The sequence below is a fragment of the Anomaloglossus baeobatrachus genome, chromosome 9 (assembly GCF_048569485.1).
Source record: "Anomaloglossus baeobatrachus isolate aAnoBae1 chromosome 9, aAnoBae1.hap1, whole genome shotgun sequence".
Taxonomy (NCBI): Eukaryota; Metazoa; Chordata; class Amphibia; order Anura; family Aromobatidae; genus Anomaloglossus; species Anomaloglossus baeobatrachus.
In genome coordinates, this window is record NC_134361.1 from 89,320,420 (window position 1) to 89,337,003 (window position 16,584).

Below are 16,584 nucleotides of genomic sequence, written 5' to 3' on the forward strand. Positions count from 1 at the left end.
ATAGTTGCCCTATTGTTTTGGGTTTTAGTGACTGTACTTGTTCTTTTTTTTTTGCCCATGATGCAGGTCGGCATGCGGAGGACATCTTTGGAGAGCTGTTTAATGAAGCAAACAGTTTCTACATGCGGATGAATTCACTGCAGGAGCGAGTGGACTTGCTTGTCATCAAAGTAACTCAGTTAGACTCCACTGTGGAAGAAGGTAATGATTCACACCATACACCTGCCATTATTATTATGTCGTAATTATCGGACCAGTGATTCACATAATAGTTATTTTTGCACTTCTGTTGAATGATCTGTAACTCGTCTTTCTTTACATTCAGCTAATTAGGGGCTTCAGATTCAGTTAACTTTTCAAAATCCAGGAACTGTGTTGGTATCTGATTGACAGTGACGGAAGGCTAGACATCTAAAAAAAATCACTTCAATTTATAGAGTGCTAATACTTTATTTGCTGGTTTCATTGCCTCAAATTTATGAAAGCTTTATAAAAGAAAACAGTTTATATCTGCGCTAGTATTGGGTGATATTGACACAAAGAAAGCTTCTTTTTGAGACAGTTTCCATCAATCTTCCTTGCGTATTCCAAAAAATGACACCAAAATGCTGAATACCATCATCCAAAAAGATGAAATAGAACCATAATATGTTGGGTTTCAAGCCCCCAAGACATTTACTGTAGTTGTCATGTAATATACTAAAGGGAACAGAGGTGGAACCTTAAGAAAGGCTTTGTTGTGGAATTGAAATGTCATTATGTACCAATAAAGTGTAAAGGCCGCTGTACACGCTGCGATTTATTGTGCATTTGCATGTGCGATCGCACCCACCCCCATCGTTTGTGCGTTACGGGCAATTTGTTGCCCGTGGCGCACAAAGTCTTTAAACCCCCGTCACACGTACTTACCTCCCGAACGACCTCGCTGTGGGCGGAGAACATCCTCTTCCTGAAGTGGGAGGGACGTTCAGCGTCACAGCGATGTCACACAGCGGCCGCCCAATAGCAGCGGAGGGCCGTAGATGAGCGGGACGTAACATCCCGCCCACTTCCTTGCTTCCGCATTGCCGGCGGGATGCAGGTAAGCTGCAGTTCGTTGTTCCCGGGGTGTCACATGGGGCGATGTGTGCTGCCTCGGGAACAAAGAACAACCGGCGCGCAAAAGGACGATTGATATTTTGAAAATGAGCGACGTGTCAATGAGCAACGATAAGGTGAGTATTTTTGCTCGTTCACAGTCGCTCGTAGCTGTCACACGCTACGATATGTCAAACGATGCCGGATGTGCGCCACTAACGACGTGACCCCGACGACATATCGTTAGATATATCGTAGCATGTAATGGGCCCTTAAGTATGTGGGGGTTATTTATATACTTGCCATATATAGCAAATTCACTCAACAAATCTTACCAACATTTTAAAAAAAGGTTATTTCAGTAAAAGGTAATGAACCTTGGATTTATAAGTTCCTGTTTTGGGCACATGGATTTTATACTCGTATATGTCAATGGATAATTAATGGCAACTTTCATTGGAAGAATCTGCAGCTCTATTTGTAGATCAGGGATCCATGGTGATATTTGTTGCATTGATATTGCAGTGTCTCATTGCAATGTATTTTTTGACTGTTAAATGCAACTGAAACTGCAGCTTGACTGCAATTATGCTGGTTTTTTTTACAACAAAATGACAACTTAAAATAGTCACACATCATTATTTCACAGATAAATTGCTCAAATGTTGTATGTTACATGACTTATCTGAGCACTACTGTTAGGCCTAGGACACACAGCGAGAAAAACGGAGTGAGTGGAATGCGATAAGAAAATCGCATTCCACTCGGACCAATATTACTCTCTGGGCCCATGAGCGATTATTTTCTCAGCCTTAATTGGACCAATAAAACAGTCGCAGCATGCTGCGGGTGTAATGCGAGCCTGTTTCTCTCGCATCCATTCAAGTCTATGAGGCGAGAGAAACATCGCACTGCACTCGCGTTACACCGGTGTAACGTGAGTGCAGTGCGAGAATCGCAATTGCCGGCAACAGAGGAGAGAGGGAGATAAATCCCTCCCTCCCCTCCTCAGCGCTAACCCTTCCCTTCGCAGCGCCAGCACTCCCCTCTGCTGCACCGGCCCGCCCCCCGCAGCTGTAGTCTTGATCACACAATCAGACCACAGTCGCAATGACCCTCACATGACACTCGGTTCCCGCTGTGCTACCAGCGTGAGCCAAGTGTCATGCAAAGATCGCAGTAATCCCCATGTGGCCCCAGTCTTACACAAGATGTCTCATGAGTAGTGACAGGAATGGGGGGGGGTGACTGGAATGGAGGCACCACGCTGACCCTCAAACTAAGCGTACCTTAGGCTTTCCATCAAACCAGAGGTACACTAAAAGGTAACAAGGTCTGGGCCCCCAACGTCTCCCTGTCCCTGTCCTTGTCCCTGATGGTAAGATTCCCCTCCACAACCCACCACCCGGGGTCAAGGGCAAGGACATAAGTGGAAAACCCCACCAGCAACACTGACAGAGGTATAAACGAAACTCACTCATACCTAATACCAACAATAGGGAACAATAAAAGGTGTACAGGGAGGGGAAACACAAAAAGTTGAAAGTAACAAGACAAGCTACGTTCACACACACCAATGCAATGGACGATGACAACTACTACAGCAACAGCAGCAGCAGCAGCAGCAGCAAAGGACCTCTTCACAGATCCAGGCCTGGAGCCAGACTGAACTAAATAACCAGCATCCTCTGCAGGAAGGAGAGGGTTTTTATCCAGGCCAGAAGTGGTCATTAGAGCAATCACCTGGGCAAAGTTAATGAGTTTGCAGCTAGCAAGAAAAACTGACATTAACTCTGCGACGGTCAAAACCCCCCCATACATTTAATGTGTTAGGCCTTAGATGATAAAAAAGATCCTGAGACTGTCACTAACCTCACCAAGAGGCGACTATGAAAGTACAAACACCAGCAGAAAATGCAAAAATTTGGTCCCAACTGCTGGCACTCACCTCCCATGTGAAGAGCCTCCAGCGCTTACCCAGAACATATGCAGGAGCTGCAGAAAACTATGACAGCTCAAAAACGCACCTCCAGTGCGCTGACCTGTGGACAACGTTGTGAGTTTTCAGCACTGGGGTTGGTTCCAACCGAACATCCTCAGGACCCATAATGTCCGCAACCTGATGAGGACTAAGGAGCCCAGAGCCCGGAACCCCATGACATACTTCCCCTCTTAATGTTATCGGAGGACACCCACATGACATCATTCACACACAGGTCTGGACCTGGGTGTTTATTCCCATGCATATGCTTGATGGAACTGGGTAGCACCACAAAAACCTTCTACGCAGCTACAACTACCAGGATGTATCACCTCACACCCCTAAACCCTGGCCACCACCTTATGACTACCTTTTCAGGGGGAACACCGGGGCCTAGGATTAACCAGAGGAGTGCGAAGGTTATCCCTCCCATGTGTCACAGGTGGTGTGGTTGTCACCAAGGGAAAAATAGAGCCAACCATAATGCCTTGGTTGCCCTGCTCAAATCGACCAGAAAAGTGCGGCTTACTTGGAGGGGGAACCTGTTTGGAGCAAGATGGGCATAAACGGTTGTGACTGATGCAAAAAAACCTGATGTCTGAAAGAGGCCTAAGCTACCTTCACACACACCAATGCAATGGACGGCAGCAGCAGAAGAACACCTCCTCACAGCTCCAGGCCTGGCTCAAGACAGAACTGAATAACTTGCATCCTCTGCAGGAAGCCTCAGATGAAGGTCTTAGATGATCAAAGAGACCCTGAGCCTGTCACTAACCTCACCAAGAGGCGACCATGACCCTTAGGCGGGCTTTGCACGTTGCGACATCGCAAGCCGATGCTGCGATGTCGCACGCGATAGTCCCCGCCCCCGTCGCAGGTACGATATCTTGTGATAGCTGTCGTAGCGAAAATTATCGCTACGCCAGCTTCACATGCACTCACCTGCCCTGCGACCGTCGCTCTGGCCGGCAGCCCGCCTCCTTCCTAAGGGGGCGGGTCGTGCGGCGTCATAGCGACGTCACACGGCAGGTGGCCAATAGCGGCGGAGGGGCGGAGATGAGCAGGATGTAAACATCCCGCCCACCTCCTTCCTTCCGTATAGCCGGCGGCGGCAGGTAAGGAGATGTTCCTCGCTCCTGCGGCTTCACACACAGCGATGTGTGCTGCCGCAGGAACGAGGAACAACATCGTACCTGTCGCGGCACCGGCATTATGGAAATGTCGGTGAATGCAACGATGATACGATAATTACGTTTTTGCGCTCGTTCATTGTATCATCTAGCATTTACACAGTACGATGTCGAAAGTGACGCCGGATGTGCGTCACTTTCGATTTGACCCCACCGACATCGCACGTGCGATGTCGCAATGTGCAAAGCCGCCCTTAGACTAAGGTGGATTACAAAAATGAGACAACCTTTTTACAAATGATATCCATATTAAAGCTTCTTAGTGAATACAGTATCAAAAAGCTGTGGAGAGAAAAGCGCACATAGGGTCTTATCTGATAAACAATGCAGGTTTAGAGAATAGGACAGGTGCTCACCTGTGGAAGTTGTGACAGGCACAACTCCTATGAAGGCAAAAATAGATTGTAGAAATTGGTCAAGCAGCAGCCCCGATAATGCAATGGAGAAATATAAAGGTGGATAGAGAAGTCGGGTTCAATACTGCGCTAAAACCATGAAGCCAGACGATATGATGGATTCTTTTCTTTAATTAGGACAGGTCAACGCGTTTCAAAGGCATGTCCGCCTTCTTCATCAGGACAAGAAAAAAACATCATGCTGTTTTTTTCTTGTCCTGATGAAGAAGGCGGACATGCCTTTGAAACGCGTTGACCTGTCCTAATTAAAGAAAAGAATCCATCATATCGTCTGGCTTCATGGTTTTAGCGCAGTATTGAACCCGACTTCTCTATCCACCTTTATATTTCTCTAGTGAATACAGTAGTTAGTAAATGTCTCATTTCTGCATTGTTAGAGGTCAAAATAACATGGTCACATATAATTTGAGTAATGGGTTAAGCCCGTGGGGTAATGAAAGAAAAGTAATAACAAGAACATAAAATTACTAAACTGAATTGTGCCAACTTGTTTATTAATCCGGTACACCACCCTCCTATCACTAAGTGCTTTTGGTTATGCAAGAATACATTTCCTGTGGTAAGTATCGATCCTGAATATATGGAAGTCAAATACATCTTACTAACTCTAGAAAAACATTAAGTTTCTTTATTTTCACTCAATATCTCTATTTTTCATCAAGTAAAGGGGTAATCTCAAGTTTCACAGATATCCCCCTATTCACGGGAAAGGGGATAACTTTCCGATCACTAGGGGTCTGAATGCTGTAGCCCACAGCAATAGTCAAAACTGGGGCTCTTTAGACCAGGGTTCCCCAACTCCAGTCCTCAAGGCCCACCAACAGTGCATGTTTTCAGGATTTCCTTAGCATTGCACTGCTGTTGGAACCAGCACCTGGGCAGGTAATTACATTAACACCTGTGCAATACTAAGGAAATCCCAAAAACCTGCACTATTGATGGGCCTTGAGAACTGGAGTTGGGGAACACTGCTTTAGACTATGGGCTGAGTGGAGCAGAGGTCGATTATGCTCACTACTTCTACATTCACTCTTAATGGGAGAGCTCTAAAGTTTGCCAGGTGCCCTGGTTGGGTGATCTTTAGCACTTCCATTAAATTGGCAGTAGACAATGGGTTGCCAACTGTCCAGAAATACCAGGACATGCCATAAAAATAGGAAACTTTTTTTGTTGTGTCCGTGAAAAAATATTATCTGTGACTTTTTGGAAGCTGTAGAACCTTATACAGATTATTTTGTCTGTACATATCATTTTACAGTTTACAGTGACTGAAGCTAATGTCTTCATATCAGAATTGTGGGCTGTAGACATGTTTCACTTATATTCTTGATGATTTTTTGAGATTTTCCAATTTATCTGTAAAATATATTGTCTGTTCGCGATTTTTGATAAGCTGTCCAGAAAAAAATAAAAAATCATGTTGGCAACCATGAGTGCACATGATCAGCCTCCTCTCCACACCATTCATCTGGGGCTTTGAAGAGCCCTGATTCTCAGAATCACTCGGGGCCACATCTGTCAGACTCCTAGTGATCAAAAAGTTATCACCTTAGCTATGGATAGGAAATTACTTTCAAACTTGAAAGTATCCAAAATATCTGCTATCTATATTAGTGATATTAGCAGAATTTAATCGTTTTCTATTTTGAACCAACCTTAAAGCTGTATTTTAATTTTTATTTAAAAAATCAATAGTACACATGAAAATAAGCAACTTTGTAATAAATCTTATCAGACAAATCTGCTTCTTTCTCTGCCAGAATTGATCAGTCATTATCACAATTCTCAATTTTTTGGTAAAATCTGTATTCAGTGAAGACTTTCAAATTACTGAGATAGGAGATGACAGATGATATTCTATGTAGATAGAAGAGGGATGAGGGGGTGGAGCTCTGAATATAGCTCCTCCTCTCTCTGCTTCTCTTTCTTTTTTCTCTATAGCACCTCTCTCTGCCTCTAGCTCCTCCCTCTGCCTTTAGCTCCTCCCTCTGCCTCTAGCTCCTGCCTCTGCCTCTAGCTCCTCCCTCTGATTTTAGCATCTCCCCCTGCCTCTAGCTCCTGCCTCTAGCGCCTCCCTCCTCCCGTCCTCAGCACCAACTGCCAACAATCTCCTATCTCAGTAATGGGAAAGTTTTCACTGAAAATAGATTTTACCTCAAAATTGAGAATTTTGATAATGACCGATCAATTCTGGCAGAGAAAGAAGATTTCTCCGATAACATATATTACCAAGTTGCTTATTTTCATGTGTACTATACATATATAATAAAGATTAAAACAACGGTTACCTTTTAAGGTGCATATTTCTTAGTCCTTAATATAAACATACCAGATGCCAATGCTATACAGTACATCTCAATTCCTCATTTCCTTTTAAATGGAAAAAAGAACACACTAAATATTTAGGTATTCTTCTTTTGGCCTATACAACACAGATTTATTCCCATAATTTCCTACCTCTTCTCAGGAATATTGAGCAGGATCTGTTGACCTGGACTAAGCTTTCGGTCTTTTGGTTTGGTAGAATAAACAGCTGTAAGACAGATATTTTACCAAAGATCATTTCTCTCTTTCAGACCATGCCGTACAACCTTCCTAAATCTTTTTTTCATAAACTCAAATCAGTATCTTCTTAGTTTGTTTTGGGGTTCTCAAAATCCAGGCTTTCCTATTCAGTCTTGACACGTTCTAAGGTGTGCGTAGGTACAGATGTTCCAGATTTTTGTGTACATCTGTGACGTTGTTACTCTTGATATTCTCTTAAATAAGAGCCGTCCTTTAGCACCTCCACCATCTTGATATTCTCAATAGTAACTGTTCTGTAGGACCTCCACCATCCTGATATTCTCTTCAAAAGCAACTGTTCTTTAGCATCTCCACCATCCTGATATTCTCTTCAAAAGCAACTGTTCTTTAGCATCTCCACCATCCTGATATTCTCTTCAAAAGCAACTGTTCTTTAGCATCTCCACCATCCTGATATTCTCTACAATAGGAGCTGTTCTTTAGCACCTCCACCATCCTGATATTCTCTACAATAGGAGCTGTTCTTCTGCACCTCCACCATCCTGATATTCTCTACAATAGGAGCTGTTCTTTAGCACCTCCACCATCCTGATATTCTCTACAATAGGAGCTGTTCTTCTGCACCTCCACCATCCTGATATTCTCTACAATAGGAGCTGTTCTTTAGCACCTCCACCATCCTGATATTCTCTACAATAGGAGCTGTTCTTCTGCACCTCCACCATCCTGATATTCTCTACAATAAGAGCTGTTCTTTAGCACCTCCACCATCCTGATATTCTCTACAATAGGAGCTGTTCTTCTGCACCTCCACCATCCTGATATTCTCTACAATAGGAGCTGTTCTTTAGCATCTCCACCATCCTGATATTCTCTTCAATAGGAGCTGTTCTTTAGCACCTCCACCATCCTGATATTCTCTTCAATAGGAGCTGTTCTTTAGCACCTCCACCATCCTGATATTCTCTACAATAGGAGCTGTTCTTCTGCACCTCCACCATCCTGATATTCTCTACAATAGGAGCTGTTCTTCTGCACCTCCACCATCCTGATATTCTCTACAATAGGAGCTGTTCTTCTGCACCTCCACCATCCTGATATTCTCTACAATAGGAGCTGTTCTTTAGCACCTCCACCATCCTGATATTCTCTACAATAGGAGCTGTTCTTATGCACCTCCACCATCCTGATATTCTCTACAATAGGAGCTGTTCTTTAGCACCTCCACCATCCTGATATTCTCTACAATAGGAGCTGTTCTTCTGCACCTCCACCATCCTGATATTCTCTACAATAGAAGCTGTTCTTCTGCACCTCCACCATTCTGATATTCTCTTCAATAGGAGCTGTTCTTCTGCACCTCCACCATCCTGATATTCTCTACAATAGGAGCTGTTCTTCTGCACCTCCACCATTCTGATATTCTCTTCAATAGGAGCTGTTCTTCTGCACCTCCACCATCCTGATATTCTCTACAATAGGAGCTGTTCTTTAGCACCTCCACCATTCTGATATTCTCTTCAATAGGAGCTGTTCTTCTGCACCTCCACCATCCTGATATTCTCTACAATAGGAGCTGTTCTTCTGCATCTCCACCATCCTGATATTCTCTACAATACGAGCTGTTCTTTAGCACCTCCACCATCCTGATATTCTCTTCAATAGGAGCTGTTCTTCTGCACCTCCACCATCCTGATATTCTCTACAATAGGAGCTGTTCTTCTGCATCTCCACCATCCTGATATTCTCTTCAATAGGAGCTGTTCTTTAGCACCTCCACCATCCTGATATTCTCTTCAATAGGAGCTGTTCTTTAGCACCTCCACCATTCTGATATTCTCTTCAATAGGAGCTGTTCTTTAGCACCTCCACCATCCTGATATTCTCTGCAATAGGAGCTGTTCTTCTGCACCTCCACTATTCTGATATTCTCTTCAGTAGGAGCTGTCCTTTAGTACCTCCACCATCCTGATATTCTCTGCAATAGGAGCTGTCCTTTAGTACCTCCACCATCCTGATATTCTCTTCAATAGGAGCTGTTCTTTAGCACCTCCACAGTCCTGATATTCTCTACAATAGGAGCTGTTCTTTAGCACCTCCACCATCCTGATATTCTCTACAATAGGAGCTGTTCTTCTGCACCTCCACCATCCTGATATTCTCTTCAATAGGAGCTGTTCTTTAGCACCTCCACCATCCTGATATTCTCTACAATAGGAGCTGTTCTTTAGCACCTCCACCATCCTGATATTCTCTACAATAGGAGCTGTTCTTCTGCACCTCCACCATCCTGATATTCTCTACAATAGGAGCTGTTCTTCTGCACCTCCACCATCCTGATATTCTCTACAATAGGAGCTGTTCTTTAGCACCTCCACCATTCTGATATTCTCTTCAATAGGAGCTGTTCTTTAGCACCTCCACCATCCTGATATTCTCTTCAATAGGAGCTGTTCTTTAGCACCTCCACCATCCTGATATTCTCTACAATAGGAGCTGTTCTTTAGCACCTCCACCATTCTGATATTCTCTACAATAGGAGCTGTTCTTTAGCACCTCCACCATCCTGATATTCTCTACAATAGGAGCTGTTCGTTAGCACCTCCACCATCCTGATATTCTCTTCAATAGGAGCTGTTCTTTAGCACCTCCACCATCCTGATATTCTCTACAATAGGAGCTGTTCTTTAGCATCTCCACCATCCTGATATTCTCTACAATAGGAGCTGTTCTTCTGCACCTCCACCATCCTGATATTCTCTTCAATAGGAGCTGTTCTTCTGCACCTCCACCATCCTGATATTCTCTTCAATAGGAGCTGTTCTTTAGCACCTCCACCATCCTGATATTCTCTTCAATAGGAGCTGTTCTTTAGCACCTCCACCATCCTGATATTCTCTACAATAGGAGCTGTTCTTTAGCATCTCCACCATCCTGATATTCTCTACAATAGGAGCTGTTCTTCTGCACCTCCACCATTCTGATATTCTCTTCAATAGGAGCTGTCCTTTAGCACCTCCACCATCCTGATATTCTCTTCAATAGGAGCTGTTGTTTAGCACCTCCACCATCCTGATATTCTCTTCAATAGGAGCTGTTCTTTAGCACCTCCACCATCCTGATATTCTCTACAATAGGAGCTGTTCTTTAGCACCTCCACCATCCTGATATTCTATTCAATTGGAGCTGTTCTTTAGCACCTCCACCATCCTGATATTCTCTTCAATAGGAGCTGTTCTTTAGCACCTCCACCATCCTGATATTCTCTACAATAGGAGCTGTTCTTTAGCACCTCCACCATCCTGATATTCTCTACAATAGGAGCTGTTCTTCTGCACCTCCACCATCCTGATATTCTCTACAATAGGAGCTGTTCTTCTGCACCTCCACCATCCTGATATTCTCTACAATAGGAGCTGTTCTTCACCTCCACCATCCTGATATTCTCTACAATAGGAGCTGTTCTTCTGCACCTCCACCATCCTGATATTCTCTACAATATGAGCTGTTCTTTAGCACCTCCACCATTCTGATATTGTCTTCAATAGGAGCTGTTCTTTAGCACCTCCACCATCCTGATATTCTCTTCAATAGGAGCTGTTCTTCTGCACCTCCACCATCCTGATATTCTCTACAATAGGAGCTGTTCTTTAGCACCTCCACCATCCTGATATTCTCTTCAATAGGAGCTGTTCTTTAGCACCTCCACCATTCTGATATTCTCTACAATAGGAGCTGTTCTTTAGCACCTCCACCATTCTGATATTCTCTACAATAGGAGCTGTTCTTCTGCACCTCCACCATCCTGATATTCTCTACAATAGGAGCTGTTCTTTAGCACCTCCACCATCCTGATATTCTCTACAATAGGAGCTGTTCTTTAGCACCTCCACCATCCTGATATTCTCTACAATAGGAGCTGTTCTTTAGCACCTCCACCATCCTGATATTCTCTACAATAGGAGCTGTTCTTTAGCACCTCCACCATCCTGATATTCTCTACAATAGGAGCTGTTCTTCTGCACCTCCACCATCCTGATATTCTCTACAATAGGAGCTGTTCTTTAGCACCTCCACCATCCTCATATTCTCTTCAATAGGAGCTGTTGTTTAGCACCTCCACCATCCTGATATTCTCTTCAATAGGAGCTGTTCTTTAGCACCTCCACCATCCTGATATTCTCTTCAATAGGAGCTGTTCTTCTGCACCTCCACCATCCTGATATTCTCTACAATAGGAGCTGTTCTTTAGCACCTCCACCATCCTGATATTCTCTTCAATAGGAGCTGTTCTTTAGCACCTCCACCATTCTGATATTCTCTACAATAGGAGCTGTTCTTTAGCACCTCCACCATTCTGATATTCTCTACAATAGGAGCTGTTCTTCTGCACCTCCACCATCCTGATATTCTCTACAATAGGAGCTGTTCTTTAGCACCTCCACCATCCTGATATTCTCTACAATAGGAGCTGTTCTTTAGCACCTCCACCATCCTGATATTCTCTACAATAGGAGCTGTTCTTTAGCACCTCCACCATCCTGATATTCTCTACAATAGGAGCTGTTCTTTAGCACCTCCACCATCCTGATATTCTCTACAATAGGAGCTGTTCTTCTGCACCTCCACCATCCTGATATTCTCTACAATAGGAGCTGTTCTTTAGCACCTCCACCATCCTGATATTCTCTTCAATAGGAGCTGTTGTTTAGCACCTCCACCATCCTGATATTCTCTTCAATAGGAGCTGTTCTTTAGCACCTCCACCATCCTGATATTCTCTACAATAGGAGCTGTTCTTTAGCACCTCCACCATCCTGATATTCTATTCAATTGGAGCTGTTCTTTAGCACCTCCACCATCCTGATATTCTCTTCAATAGGAGCTGTTCTTTAGCACCTCCACCATCCTGATATTCTCTACAATAGGAGCTGTTCTTTAGCACCTCCACCATCCTGATATTCTCTACAATAGGAGCTGTTCTTCTGCACCTCCACCATCCTGATATTCTCTACAATAGGAGCTGTTCTTCTGCACCTCCACCATCCTGATATTCTCTACAATAGGAGCTGTTCTTCTTCACCTCCACCATCCTGATATTCTCTACAATAGGAGCTGTTCTTCTGCACCTCCACCATCCTGATATTCTCTACAATATGAGCTGTTCTTTAGCACCTCCACCATTCTGATATTGTCTTCAATAGGAGCTGTTCTTTAGCACCTCCACCATCCTGATATTCTCTTCAATAGGAGCTGTTCTTCTGCACCTCCACCATCCTGATATTCTCTACAATAGGAGCTGTTCTTTAGCACCTCCACCATCCTGATATTCTCTTCAATAGGAGCTGTTCTTTAGCACCTCCACCATTCTGATATTCTCTACAATAGGAGCTGTTCTTTAGCACCTCCACCATTCTGATATTCTCTACAATAGGAGCTGTTCTTCTGCACCTCCACCATCCTGATATTCTCTACAATAGGAGCTGTTCTTTAGCACCTCCACCATCCTGATATTCTCTACAATAGGAGCTGTTCTTTAGCACCTCCACCATCCTGATATTCTCTACAATAGGAGCTGTTCTTTAGCACCTCCACCATCCTGATATTCTCTACAATAGGAGCTGTTCTTCTGCACCTCCACCATCCTGATATTCTCTTCAATAGGAGCTGTTCTTCTGCACCTCCACCATCCTGATATTCTCTACAATAGGAGCTGTTCTTCTGCACCTCCACCATTCTGATATTCTCTTCAATAGGAGCTGTCCTTTAGCACCTCCACCATCCTGATATTCTCTTTCATAGGAGCTGTTGTTTAGCACCTCCACCATCCTGATATTCTCTTCAATAGGAGCTGTTCTTTAGTACCTCCACCATCCTGATATTCTCTACAATAGGAGCTGTTCTTTAGCACCTCCACCATCCTGATATTCTCTTTCATAGGAGCTGTTGTTTAGCACCTCCACCATCCTGATATTCTCTTCAATAGGAGCTGTTCTTTAGTACCTCCACCATCCTGATATTCTCTACAATAGGAGCTGTTCTTTAGCACCTCCACCATCCTGATATTCTATTCAATAGGAGCTGTTCTTCTGCACCTCCACCATCCTGATATTCTCTACAATAGGAGCTGTTCTTTAGTACCTCCAACATCCTGATATTCTCTTCAATAGGAGCTGTTCTTCTGCACCTCCACCATCCTGATATTCTCTTCAATAGGAGCTGTTCTTTAGCACCTCCACCATCCTGATATTCTCTACAATAGGAGCTGTTCTTTAGCACCTCCACCATCCTGATATTCTCTTCAATAGGAGCTGTTCTTTAGCACCTCCACCATCCTGATATTCTCTACAATAGGAGCTGTTCTTTAGCACCTCCACCATCCTGATATTCTCTACAATAGGAGCTGTTCTTTAGAACCTCCACCATCCTGATATTCTCTACAATAGGAGCTGTTCTTTAGCACCTCCACCATCCTGATATTCTCTACAATAGGAGCTGTTCTTCTGCACCTCCACCATCCTGATATTCTCTACAATAGGAGCTGTTCTTTAGCACCTCCACCATCCTGATATTCTCTACAATAGGAGCTGTTCTTCTGCACCTCCACCATCCTGATATTCTCTACAATAGGAGCTGTTCTTTAGCACCTCCACCATCCTGATATTCTCTTCAATAGGAGCTGTTCTTCTGCACCTCCACCATCCTGATATTCTCTAAAATAGGAGCTGTTCTTAAGCACTTCCACCATCCTGATATTCTATTCAATAGGAGCTGTTCTTCTGCACCTCCACCATCCTGATATTCTCTTCAATAGGAGCTGTTCTTCTGCACCTCCACCATCCTGATATTCTCTACAATAGGAGCTGTTCTTTAGCACCTCCACCATCCTGATATTCTCTACAATAGGAGCTGTTCTTTAGCACCTCCACCATCCTGATATTCTCTACAATAGGAGCTGTTCTTTAGCACCTCCACCATCTTGATATTCTCTACAATAGGAGCTGTTTTTTAGCATCTCCACCATCCTGATATTCTCTACAATAAGACCTGTCCTTTAGCATCTCCACCATCCTGATATTCTCTTCAATAGGAGCTGTTCTTCTGCACCTCCACCATCCTGATATTCTCTTCAATATGAGCTGTTCTTCTGCACCTCCACTATCCTGATATTCTCTACAATAGGAGCTGTTCTTCTGCACCTTCACCATTCTGATATTCTCTACAATAGGAACTGTTCTTCTGCACCTTCACCATTCTGATATTCTCTACAATAGGAGCTGTTCTTCTGCACCTCCACCATTCTGATATTCTCTACAATAGGAGCTGTTCTTTTGCACCTCCACCATTCTGATATTCTCTACAATAGGAGCTGTTCTTTTGCACCTCCACCATTCTGATATTCTCTACAATAGGAGCTGTTCTTTTGCACCTCCACCATTCTGATATTCTCTACAATAGGAGCTGTTCTTTAGCACCTCCACCATCCTGATATTCTCTCCAATAGGAGCTGTTCTTTAGCACCTCCACCATCCTGATATTCTCTACAATAGGAGCTGTTCTTTAGCACCTCCACCATCCTGATATTCTATTCAATAGGAGCTGTTCTTCTGCACCTCCACCATCCTGATATTCTCTTCAATAGGAGCTGTTCTTTAGCACCTCCACTATCCTGATATTCTCTTCAATAGGAGCTGTTCTTTAGCACCTCCAACATCCTGATATTCTCTACAATAGGAGCTGTTCTTCTGCACCTTCACCATTCTGATATTCTCTACAATAGGAGCTGTTCTTTAGCACCTCCACCATCCTGATATTCTCTACAATAGGAGATGTCCTTCTTCACCTCCACTATCCTGATATTCTCTTCAATAGGAGCTGTTCTTTAGCACCTCCACCATTCTGATATTCTCTTCAATAGGAGCTGTTCTTTAGCACCTCCACCATCCTGATATTCTATTCAATAGGAGCTGTTCTTCTGCACCTCCACCATCCTGATATTCTCTTCAATAGGAGCTGTTCTTCTGCACCTCCACCATCCTGATATTCTCTACAATAGGAGCTGTTCTTTAGCACCTCCACCATCCTGATATTCTCTACAATAGGAGCTGTTCTTTAGCACCTCCACCATCCTGATATTCTCTACAATAGGAGCTGTTCTTTAGCACCTCCACCATCTTGATATTCTCTACAATAGGAGCTGTTTTTTAGCATCTCCACCATCCTGATATTCTCTACAATAAGACCTGTCCTTTAGCATCTCCACCATCCTGATATTCTCTTCAATAGGAGCTGTTCTTCTGCACCTCCACCATCCTGATATTCTCTTCAATATGAGCTGTTCTTCTGCACCTCCACTATCCTGATATTCTCTACAATAGGAGCTGTTCTTCTGCACCTTCACCATTCTGATATTCTCTACAATAGGAACTGTTCTTCTGCACCTTCACCATTCTGATATTCTCTACAATAGGAGCTGTTCTTCTGCACCTCCACCATTCTGATATTCTCTACAATAGGAGCTGTTCTTTTGCACCTCCACCATTCTGATATTCTCTACAATAGGAGCTGTTCTTTTGCACCTCCACCATTCTGATATTCTCTACAATAGGAGCTGTTCTTTTGCACCTCCACCATTCTGATATTCTCTACAATAGGAGCTGTTCTTTAGCACCTCCACCATCCTGATATTCTCTCCAATAGGAGCTGTTCTTTAGCACCTCCACCATCCTGATATTCTCTACAATAGGAGCTGTTCTTTAGCACCTCCACCATCCTGATATTCTATTCAATAGGAGCTGTTCTTCTGCACCTCCACCATCCTGATATTCTCTTCAATAGGAGCTGTTCTTTAGCACCTCCACTATCCTGATATTCTCTTCAATAGGAGCTGTTCTTTAGCACCTCCAACATCCTGATATTCTCTACAATAGGAGCTGTTCTTCTGCACCTTCACCATTCTGATATTCTCTACAATAGGAGCTGTTCTTTAGCACCTCCACCATCCTGATATTCTCTACAATAGGAGATGTCCTTCTTCACCTCCACTATCCTGATATTCTCTTCAATAGGAGCTGTTCTTTAGCACCTCCACCATTCTGATATTCTCTTCAATAGGAGCTGTTCTTTAGCACCTCCACCATCCTGATATTCTCTACAATAGGAGCTGTTCTTTAGCACCTCCAACATCCTGATATTCTCTACAATAGGAGCTGTTCTTCTGCACCTTCACCATTCTGATATTCTCTACAATAGGAGCTGTTCTTCTGCACCTCCACCATCCTGATATTCTCTACAATAGGAGCTGTTCTTCTGCACCTCCACCATCCTGATATTCTCTACTATAGGAGCTATTCTTTAGCACCTCTACCATCCTGATATTCTCTACAATAGGAGC

The 16,584-nt window shown here is 43.6% G+C and overlaps 1 protein-coding gene across 2 annotated transcripts in view; it reads left to right on the top strand.

Moving 5' to 3' along the window:
• Positions 1 to 16,584, top strand: part of LOC142251245 (actin-binding protein WASF3-like) — a 186,894-nt gene that overhangs the window by 112,818 nt on the left and 57,492 nt on the right. For both annotated transcript variants that reach the window (XM_075323869.1, XM_075323870.1), the window contains exon 3: positions 67 to 201. In XM_075323869.1, coding sequence (XP_075179984.1) covers positions 67 to 201 — 135 coding nt within the window. The remainder of the gene's footprint in view (positions 1 to 66; positions 202 to 16,584) is intronic.